This window comes from Sardina pilchardus, chromosome 13 (assembly GCF_963854185.1).
Source record: "Sardina pilchardus chromosome 13, fSarPil1.1, whole genome shotgun sequence".
NCBI lineage: Eukaryota > Metazoa > Chordata > Actinopteri > Clupeiformes > Clupeidae > Sardina > Sardina pilchardus.
Window position 1 is genome coordinate 14,538,020 of NC_085006.1, and position 10,879 is coordinate 14,548,898.

A 10,879-nucleotide genomic window follows, 5' to 3' on the forward strand; every position below is an offset into this window, starting at 1 on the left:
GTGGGTTATAGCCTAGAAATTGATGTGAGATGGCTCCAAAGAGTTTTTTTTTCTTCTTCTTCAGAAATATCACTGGGATGTGGGACACCCGTGAGTATGAGCCACAGACCTGGGTAGGGGGGGTGGGTGCGGGGTCGAGTGGAGACTGGGGGGGGGGGGGGCAGGCTGGCACGGCTGGCATGGCAGCCTTGGCGCTAGCTTTATCTCCAGGGGCCACTTGAGCCAGGGAAGTGCATGGGTCACATTAACTTCAGTGACTTCACAATTGCTGGAGAGCCTCCAACATTCCCCAGAAGGCAAGTCAAACAAACCTGATGACTCAGTGCCTCGATGGCCGCCACAATGGGCACATTCCAGTAAACATCCCAACCAGAAGGAGCCACCTTCTCTGGGCTAACCTAAACATAGCCCTGGGGCCCTGGACAAGCACGGGGAACAACAGCAGACCCACGGTACCATACGTCACGCAAGGGGGTGTAATGCAGGTACACAGATAACATGTACACCCGGTTGGTGAGGACCGTCGGAGTAGATGAGGAAAGCAGTTTAAATGAGGTGTTACTTAGTAATGTTGTTGAATGTGTTTAGCTACTTAAGAGTCTAAGAATAGCCTACTGTTTCCATTCATTGATCACCAGTATGAGATGCTAAATAGAAACTTTCCTGCTCACAAGGTAGTCTAGAGTATGTCTAAGCTAGGGTGACCAGACATCCCCGGTTTCAGGGGACAGTCCCAGTTTTTGGTTGCCTTTCCCTGGGAAAAATGACCTATGTCCCCGGTTTACTTGTATGTATTTCAATCAGATTGACAGTCAAACTGAAAATGTCCCCGTTGTTTCCACATTTATGGGATTATGTCCCCGGTTTTGGTCTCGGACATCTGGTCACCTTAGTCTAAGCACTTAAGAAAAGAAAGTACTGTCGGGGAGAAATCAGGTCCTCTGTGTTGTTCATAAAAAGGTGAAGGTCAAGGTCATAGGATTGGCATGCTAGCTATAGTGTATCACAACAGTCACAACAGTTAACAGTCACATAGCAGCTTGTGACTTAGCATTGCTGACGAAGACATTGAACTGTTAATGTCTATTGGAATTGGACCAAATGGTTTGAGAAAATACATAGTGCCTCAGATAGCCTATCCTTGTGTTTGAAGATGAGTTCACCTTGCCGTGACCAACAGCCAAAAGCTCCCTTCACTCGGAGTAAGTGTACACGTGTGGGTTAGGAAGTGCTTTTTTACCTTGTCAGTTAACACAAATATTATTGCCTGAGTGTACCCACGAGTAGTGTGGTTGTTAGTACAACAAACCAGTGAGAGAGCAAGGTCTCAAGTGAGACGGATGCACGGACCAACTCTCAAGGACACTTGAGTGCGTGTATCTACACGGTATCTACAAGTCTGACTGCTGTACACCAACTGCCTTATCCCGAGACTGAAAAGAACATCAGCTCTGCCAGGTTTCAATGATTAACCAGTAGGGGTGTAAAGGCACAGGTGTTCACACCGAATTGTTTAGGTATAAGATGTTTGGTTCAAGACGGATGTGTACCGGATGTAACAAATGCAATATTAAGCAGTAATCAAAAGTAGGCTTTTTTTATGTACCATGTTTCAAAGTTTAGAGTTCCCACACAAACATATTAAGTGGTGGACAATATGTCAGTCAAGTTAACTATTGGCAGAACATTTGACACCTTTTCAAAATTCTATTCCTGCGTGTTGAGCATCAGCAATATTGTCATTGAATGTTAACTAGGCAATGACTTCTGTGTATTGTTACATCCCTATAAACAATGTAACTCTAGATCAATCTACAGAGAAAATGGATAGATATGCAGTACAGTGCAAGATGTTTTAGTTCAGACACTATGCTTTAAATGCATGAGTATGTTACTGATATTACATTACAATCTTGATGTATTGCAGAAAGGAAATGTCCCTCTTCAAATACAGGTAGCTTGCCAAAGGATATGCAGTTCCTTCCTTGCTTACGTGTAATCAATCTCGAGAAACTGTCCAGTCTCCACGAGCGCCACTAGACCTGTAGGACACCAGCGCGCCGGTTTTCAGAACAGAATAGCTTTGAGATAAAGGATTAAAAGAAACAGGAGGGGATTACCTAATGAGAGGTCAACACATGAGGTCAGTGAATCCCAAACCAAAAACAGCAGCACAGTAAGAGAACCAACAGGGGTTATTTGACCACAATGTTTGGGCATGCAGAGGTGGGGGTGGGGGGGGGGGTGGGGGGCGTAGGAGTGTGAGTGATTAAGAGGACGCGGCCATGTATTTTTGTAAGCTATCACAGACATGTTCTTGCGTTAGACAGGAAGAGAGAGAGGGCCACAAACAGGATGGAGTGGAATGTGCTTCCTGTTGGACGGGGCAGATTTCTTGTACCATCGTTTGACTACACGAGCCCACGCAACCTCCATCTCACCCCTCACCAACTTATTGCTTACGCGCACACACAGACACACAGAGAGACACACACACACACACACACACACACACACACACACACACACACACACACACACACACACGCATACACATAGGCATGCGTGTACACATAAACAGTCACACACACACACACACACACACACACACACACACACAAAAGGATGTTTTTCCACTGGAATCAGGGAGAAGCAGGGTACCAGGATTGGGGAAAAAGCAAAAAAGAGCAAGTCCAGAGAAGATAAGAGAGAGAGACAGCCAGTGAGTTCAGCAGTTAGAAAGACAGGCGGTGGACTGCATGATACGCTACTGAGAGACGCACAAATGAAAAAGACAAGGCCTTGTTCTCCTCCTCTCAACCACAGAGCTGAACAGAACCACAGTTCAGATAAAGTCGCAGCACAATAGTCAAGTAAGGATGCACTCTCATCCCAACATCACAAAAAGGGCATAATAACAGTCCACTGGAAAATGACCACCATGCAACAACCCATGACCCAAAGCTATCAACACCAACATTGTAGACCAAGGGTATTCAACTGGTTGAGACCCAGGGGCTACCAGTCGGACTAAGAGGCAAGCTGCGGACCACCGCTGTGGAGTGACATGAAAAAGAGAGATTCACACACTGAGATGATGTTATTAAATGCATGGTCAGAAACCCCCTGCACTGCCTTGACGGACCATTCCATGTGAATCCCAGATGTCTGCCGTGTATGTCACAAGCAACCATTCACTGTCAGGGTCCTGCAGCTATAGCTACCGGAGTTGCAATGCTACGATTAAGCCGGTGGGAGGGGCGGCCCTGGTGGCACAGAATAGCGACAGTGACTTAGGATATGAAATTAACATTGCATGTCCTTGCAGGCTTCCTGATTGAATCAGAGCCCCTGATGACGAAATGGGATCTTTCTCATACTTCAGAGGGCCAGAGTTGAGTGAGTATGAGTCATGCCATCGACAGCGGTGCTGCACTCTCCGTCTCGGTCTCTCTCTCTCGCTCGCTCGCTCTCCTTCTCCAAAGCACAGGCCCATACCCCCCACCTCCTTGCAAGTAATTGAGCTTGTACGACAGAGGGACAGTCATTGTACACTGCCTAATGATATTCCAATAAAAAAGGGACTTTGGAAAACAAGCTGTACCTTTTAGGGAGATTAAAATATTACCGCCGCATCCGGCCCAAAGCGCTGCATCAAATACAGCTGATGCATCGGCCCGAGGAAGAATGACACAACGGCCAGAGGAGCCCTGCGTTATTACGACAGCATGAGATGGTAGAGAAGAAAAACAGTTTGGGGTTTGAAAGAGGGAGATGTATCTCCTACTGCCATTCTATGTATTGGGTACAGATGGGGACGGATAGAGAAGATGCAAATATTACATTTAGGAAAACTCCCCTGATACCACTCAGAGTGAACAGCATCATGTATGTCATAACAATAACAGGAATCATATACAGTATGTGGCAAAAAAACAGAAAGGAAAGATTGGTCACACTAACAGTTTCCATGTTGCAAGGAATCGGTGAAAAACACAACTGACCTGTCGCAAAGCTATAGATAAATGATCATTCAAATCCTTCAACAATGACCTTCATGCAAGGAATATTTGTCAGCCAGAAAGCAAACACTCTACTGGACAGAGATCCTGGCCCTCCTACCTGCAAAACAATACTTTTTCACTTGAGAAAGTAGCAACCGTGAGCAGCACAACAATGATGAACAATAAGAGTGTATCCTTGTCAAAACCAACAATGGGTGTCTTTGACTAAAAGTTTAGTGTTACTTTAGGGAGAGAGGGCATAGTTGGGAAGTAAGAACACTCACTAATCTAAAAATAAATAAATAAAATATGTCAATACCCAGCTTGTGAGACAAATGAGGATAAAATACAGTTATGAAATATTTTATGATACAGGATGCAAACACAGTACACCATGGTGGCTGTTTTTGCTAGATAATTTATTTTTTATTAGACAGGTACAATTTCAGAACTTTTCTCCATCACCCTAGGTGAATGCTGGGTACAAAAATATTCCAGAACACAGTCCAACGGATGTGTGCACAAACAAGAACTTCTTCCAAGCAGGCACCATCATGAACCCTGCAAAACGATTAACCGAGACAAACACAACGTCGTCTTTTCCTTTGAGGGCCCGCACCGGGAATTCAAGTTTTCCAGACAATTATATCAGTGTTCCACCTGCAGACATTTCTTCCTCTCCATACACACATTCAAGAAGAAGAAAAAAAAAACACTCAGAAAATGCCAAAGAACTGACTTACTCCCATAGGGCGAGTTTCCCCTTAACTCAAAATCTCAACCTTGCGATAGCTCCAATCAATGTCATCTGAATACATTGGTCTCCCTCTGGTGGCGTTATGTCATCATAACATAGGCCTAGTGATTTCAGAAAATCACAAAGGTCCTTTGCTTGATGGGTGAACCAAAAACTGATGAAAACTGCACACTGATACATTATGGTCCCATCAAGAGAAAAGTGTGTTTGAACTCCGGTCATGTCCACATATTGACGTTTGCGCTCATGGTCACACATCAAATGAGAACGAAATTATATCCTGACAGCGAAGTAAGGCCTCCTTCTGAACACCAATTGGTGTCTGCAGCTCTGATACTTGAAAGTTCAGCACATCGATGTCTGATGCTCCAAATCTGGCCTCCACCTGCACGCCCTCATGCATGTCAAAGTGAACCGTTTTATTTGTCATCTTGATAAGGGTGCGGAGAAAGCGCTCTCTCAATTCACTGCGAGAACGTTGCTCCTCTTCGATGCAGGCCCCTTCACCAGAAGAGGCCGGTATGGAGGTGGGACACAGGGCAATAAACCTTGGGGAGTTGGGATCAAAACCTCGGCTGTTGGGATCTGGTCCCCTTGGCAATCTAAGGACGGTGACAGGAGTCTTCATCGCAACAGGCAGTCAGATAGATAGCTGCAGAAAAAAAACACCTTTGTATCAGTAGCCTCCAAGAACACTAAGGGCAAAATCTGCTGGCATTCAGAACAATATTTAAGACATCAGACTCCAACATAGTTTCAAAATCGTATATCCAGGAGTGCTGCTTGGCCTTGGGTGTAGATATTCAACAAGTATACCTCCGGTGCTCATCAGTTTGGAGATCCAACAAAGTTTCAATCTGGTAGTGAGTCTGAGGCACTCGAAAAGGTATTTTTTAAAAAGCCTTTATTAAACTTGGCTAATCATTAAAAATATGCCAACATGTTTCAGCCACAAATGGCCTTCCTCAAGGCAAGTTTAAACCTTTAAACCTTAGGGCAAGTTTAAACCTTTAAACTTTAAACTTGCCCTGAGGAAGGCCATTTGTGGCTGAAACATGTTGGCATATTTTTAATGATTAGCCAAGTTTAATAAAGGCTTTTTAAAAAATACTTTTTCGAGTGCCTCAGACTCACTACCAGATTGATAGTTTCAAAATATATTGTTTTTTATAGTGTAATTCCTTGCTCTTGTTTTGTCTACTTTGACTTAACAACAGCAGTTGATCAGACTGATTGATCAGTCCCAAAGGGAAAGGTCTGACACAAAGTTGGCGTGTGTGTGTGTGTGTGTGTGTGTGTGTGTGTGTGTGTGTGTGTCAAGAGAGAGGGAGAGATCATTAAAAAGATGTAAGTTAGTTCGTAATGTTAGAACTTGGAAAGCTACCGTATAACACAGGTTGATATGAAAGATATGACAAAAACACTTCCCCAGAATCGAGATACAGAAACATTAAATGATAGGCTACGGGCGGTAGATTAAAATGTTAGCATGCATCGCGGTTAACGTCTGTGCTGTGCGTGGAAGATTCCAAAGTTTCCGTGCCAGGATTTAAATAGCCTAATAGAAAAGGACTAACAATTAGATATAAAGATGCAGGATGCTCCGTGCAGTTGAATAATTATTCGAAGTTATCGAAGCCTCCACGGTAATTACAGCATAATGTTTAATTTAGGCACTTACCAGTTATTTTGTTGCCATAGAACACGGAAGCTACAGTATCAAATTTACCGGAGAGTACAAAAAGAACACTTTTTAAGGTTCCGCCTTAAAAAATGTTACGGCAGCGTCCTCTAATGACAAGAAAATGTATCGTGATGTATTATTAGCCCTAAAGCTTTATGTAAACTCACCTTTATCACAGCCACTTTGTCTGAGTAATAATAATAATAAAAAAAAAACACTTAAATACTGTATCCCTGCATGACGAGATCATTTAAAAAGCATTCTGGCAACACATACGGAACCTGCTGTGAAGCGGAAGTAGTAACTTGAAAGGCGGTAGGACCAGGACGTCCTTGGAAACATCATGCACACTGTCAGTCCTGTGCATAATGTAACGTTACTACAAGTCTAGCCAAGTTGATAAATTGGTATGTCTTCATGATTTACTTTATGTCGCATTTACAAAGTAGGGAATCACTAGTCAAACTCTGAACAGTTTTCTCTGTACAGTTACCAATGGCAGCAGGTTATTAAGCTAGCTATGCATGTAACTTAGCTAACTGAACTGATACTGATATGAGAGTTAGATTAGTCGTAGAAATGAGAAGAGAGATATTAATGTAGCAGATCGCCTAGCGGAATTTATGTTACTACATGTAGGCTCATGTTGTTTGTGATGTTATAAATGTTGTTTCCAATGTTAGTTATCCCACGTGGAAGAGATTCGTATTGTTAGAAGTCAAGCTAGCAACATAAATGAGCTAACCATCAGTCATTCATCACTGAATAGCTAACATTAAGTGAATGTTGAAATTCAAGGCATTTGTCAGTGAATGTTTACGTTACTTTTCAAGTGTCTTTCTCTTTCAGTGAAAACCCCCCATTCATTCAGATATAGATAGACATGTGGTTTTAAAATAGGATGTCAGCTTCACATTCTTGACATTACATCTGAATGAATGAACGGGATATCCGATTGATCGATAGTGAGAAGAAATTGACAGTGCATTACATCAATTTTGCAAAACTGAATGTTTTCCATAGTTCACGCCTGTGTGCCACATTCTTAACTGAAACAACTAGGCTAACGCTGTACTGGATGAATGTTTGAATATCGAACGCTAACTTGCTTCATTTACTTTGTAGATGCGATCCCACCTGCTAATAGAAGATGCCACTCCACAAATACCCGCCTCGGATGTGGGAGGCGCTTAAGCTAAAGACAGGCATTTATTCCCGACTCCCACAACACTATTTAAAAAGCTTGGAAGACAAAACGCCTCCCACACCTGTGCATTGGAAAGCACTTGGAGTGAAGTATCGTGCCAACCCCAAAACTGGTCAAAAAGAACGGGTGCAGGATGTTCCCGTCCCAGCTTACTACCCACCGGAGTCCCAAGAGGGTCTTTGGGGAGGAGAGGGTTGGATATCAGGCTACAAATATGCCAACGATGAAAAGGTTTGTCCTCAGTTGTGTTTTGTAATATTTATTTGATACCATTTCCAATCTTGGTCACAGTTGTGGGATAGTTGATAGCTCTGTGGTCCTCAGGATGTTCAATCATTTCATGAGTTCAGGTTCAGATAGCTTGACAATCGGACCGTAACTCTACATTTAATGTGCTAGTGATTAATCTTTTTTCATCTTTGAACTTTTTCATCTGTGTTAAGCTGTCTACACGATTTAAGAAAAACTGGAAGCCCCAACTCTTCAAGAGGGAGTTTTACAGTGAGATCCTGGACCAAAAGTTCAACATCACAGTCACCGCACGCACCTTAGATCTTATCGATGCTGCCTTTGGCTTTGATTTTTACATCCTGAAGGTGAGTAGGATACTTCAAAGCAGCGATACACCTGATTACAGTGTTAGGAACTTTAATAATTAGTTACTATAGTATAATTATTTTTCCTATGTGACGGTCAGACACCCAAACAAGATCTGAACTCCAAACTTGGAATGGACCTTAAGCGGGCCATGCTCCTCAAGTTGGCACGAAAGGACCTGTATCCAGAAGATCCCGATCGTCGAGAAAAAGTCTTCAAGAGATACAAGGTAAGTCCAAGCGGCCTTGTTTTCTTGCGTGAATTACCGAAGAGATAAGTGCCTACTATTAACCCATACCTTGTGGTACCTCACTCAGCCGTTTGAAATCACTGAGGAGGAAGCAGAGTGGGTTGGTCTGAGTCTGGACGAAGCCGTGGAAAAACAGAGAGTTCTGGAACTTAAGGTGAGAACCGTGACCAAGAAGAGCAATGTTGGTTCATGCCATGTCTATGAACCTTCTCAGGGCTCTAATTGCCTGTATGACACACACTTCATGGAAGGCTTTTCAGTTTTCAGCCAGCGCAAACATTTCTGATGGATCGTCACCTGTATTGCCCATCTCATGCATTTAATTTAGAAAATGACCATGACAAGGGGCGGACTGGCTCAGAGGCTGGCAGTACATGTCTTAGTCTACCTCTAGCCTCTCTTTTCACTTTTCACTGAACTGAACTAAAGTTGATGCTAATTGATCGATTTGTTATTTTCTCCAAATGAGAGAATCGATAAGAGAATCGATAAAGAACCGAATCGTTTCGCAGAATCGAAAATGGAATCGGAATCGGAAAAATCTTATCAATTCCCATCCCTATATTGAAGAGGCTAATGTTTTAGTGTACCTGTTTCCTCTGGCCCAGTTGGGTGTTGCACCTAGAGAATGAGCATGCTAACATGCTGAAGGATTTATGTATGTGTCAACGTTGATTTAAGAGTTGCCCGTGGGTATAAACAAGATATTTAGTGTCATGAACACGAAAGCAGCAGAATATAACCGAAGATGTCGTTTCACTGATGCTCCACCAGGCATACAGTATTGTTTGCCATACATATTGCTGGCCCATCCCTGGCATATGATCCATTTAAATGATGGGTAAAGTGCAAAGTTTAAATTCGAACTAAAACTAATGTAATAATGAGTGAAATCGATTTGCTAATTAAATACCACGAAAAAGATCCCAAAGCCCATCAGTGGGTTAGCTCAGTGCTCCCACATGTTACATCATAGCTTTCGCTCGTTTCGCAAGACATTTTGCTCATTGATCGACTTTGCACTTTGCCTGTAATTTAGTGAGTGCTCCTTCTGTTTCAGCTCACTGACTCTGGTTTCTCTGTGTTTGTTTTCTTCTTGAAGGAGCCTGAGCCTGTTTTCAAAGAATGTGTGGACAGCCTTGTGAAGGAGATCGCCATTCAGAAGCTTTTGGAACCAAAGATTGTGGAGAAGACGTAGAGTCTACTGTTTTACTGGCTGATACTGGCAGACTCTTACTGCATACGAATTTGACCCATACATTTGACATGTGCTTATGTTATGTAATCAAAACTAGTTGGCATTGACAATAAGTGCTTATGTAAATATGTGACTTCTTTAGTAAATTGAGCGTTGTAAGAAAGAAACATTTGTACATTTGTCTCTTTTTTATGTCTTGGAATAACTTAATTCCTTGTAGGCATATTGCAACGCACTTTGGGCACTTATCCGGCATCTATTTCGGGCAGAACTGCGCATGTGCATGCTTCACGACACTAACCTGTCCACGCTCAAGCGGTGAGATCGCAAAACACATCATTAGTACAATACAAGACACCACGATTGGCACGATGTATTCACATGTTGACTTTTGGCCACAGAAGGGATCAGATATGTGTAGAAAACTGTCATATTGTCATTGCAAAATAATACCAGGGTATTTTTGAGTGCTGCTTCTCCTCATTAGAACATCTCTTATTGAGAAGCGAGTTGAAGACCGTGGTGTCAGCAGATACATTTATTTCACAATGCTTACTGCACTTATGTGACAATGCAACCAGCAATTGGAACTTGGTTTATCAAGGTTCATTTAGGACAGATTCTCAGGACACTGAAAGACCAGGCTGCACGAAACTTGTTGGGTATGTTGCCCACAAGGATGACATGGAACCATTTTTTTTGTTTTGATCTGTCCCCCACCTGTTGCACCGGGCCTCCCAAAAGGAGGGTAAGGCGGACGAATATCTCAAGAACTGTAGGGTCTAGGATGGCCAACTTTTTTCCCTATGTAGATCTCAAGGGGCCACAGGCCATACACGTACACACACATGGACGCACGCACACTCACATAAAACACACACACTAGCAGGCAAGCAGGCACACACACACACACACACACACACACACACACACACACTCACAGCAGAATACACAAAAGCAAGCAGACTATGCACACACTCATTTACATGCACAAAAGTAGGGGATGGAGTAGGAGATTCAATTGACGTGTGATTTCTTTTTGAGAATGAGTAGGACTGGGCAGCGGTCATGCTACATCTGGTTTATTTTAAATTCTGTATGAGGTTGACATACTTAAAAAGTTAATATTTCTAAATTCAAAACCTAGCTACATATTAAGCCTATTCATCAAAGTGACATTTG

At 42.8% G+C, this 10,879-nt stretch overlaps 2 protein-coding genes across 2 annotated transcripts; one reads left to right on the forward strand and one right to left on the reverse strand.

Annotated features, from left to right (window-relative positions):
- Positions 1-4,408: 4,408 nt before the first annotated feature.
- gemin7 (gem (nuclear organelle) associated protein 7) lies at positions 4,409-6,584 on the reverse strand. The gene is made up of 2 exons (XM_062552420.1): positions 6,443-6,584; positions 4,409-5,413 (listed from the first exon to the last, which is right to left on the reverse strand). Exon 2 carries the CDS (start codon positions 5,387-5,389, stop codon positions 5,012-5,014), a length of 378 nt encoding a protein of 125 aa, XP_062408404.1. The 5' UTR covers positions 5,390-5,413; positions 6,443-6,584; the 3' UTR covers positions 4,409-5,011.
- Positions 6,585-6,725: 141 nt separating this feature from the next.
- mrpl28 (mitochondrial ribosomal protein L28) lies at positions 6,726-9,864 on the forward strand. Its single transcript, XM_062552339.1, has 6 exons — positions 6,726-6,852; positions 7,571-7,883; positions 8,096-8,248; positions 8,350-8,478; positions 8,567-8,653; positions 9,602-9,864. The coding sequence occupies exons 2-6, from the start codon at positions 7,596-7,598 to the stop codon at positions 9,695-9,697; spliced, it is 753 nt and encodes a 250-aa protein (XP_062408323.1). The 5' UTR covers positions 6,726-6,852; positions 7,571-7,595; the 3' UTR covers positions 9,698-9,864.
- The last annotated feature ends 1,015 nt before the right edge of the window (positions 9,865-10,879 follow it).

Excerpts from the sequence above, each read along its gene's own strand:
- gemin7 (XM_062552420.1), bottom strand. The coding sequence starts at position 5,389 with ATGAAGACTCCTGTCACCGTCCTTAGATTGCCAAGGGGACCAGATCCC.
- mrpl28 (XM_062552339.1), top strand. The coding sequence starts at position 7,596 with ATGCCACTCCACAAATACCCGCCTCGGATGTGGGAGGCGCTTAAGCTA. Across the intron at positions 7,884-8,095 it reads AATATGCCAACGATGAAAAG|CTGTCTACACGATTTAAGAA; the intron begins GTTTGTCCTCAG and ends ATCTGTGTTAAG. Across the intron at positions 8,249-8,349 it reads TTGATTTTTACATCCTGAAG|ACACCCAAACAAGATCTGAA; the intron begins GTGAGTAGGATA and ends TGTGACGGTCAG.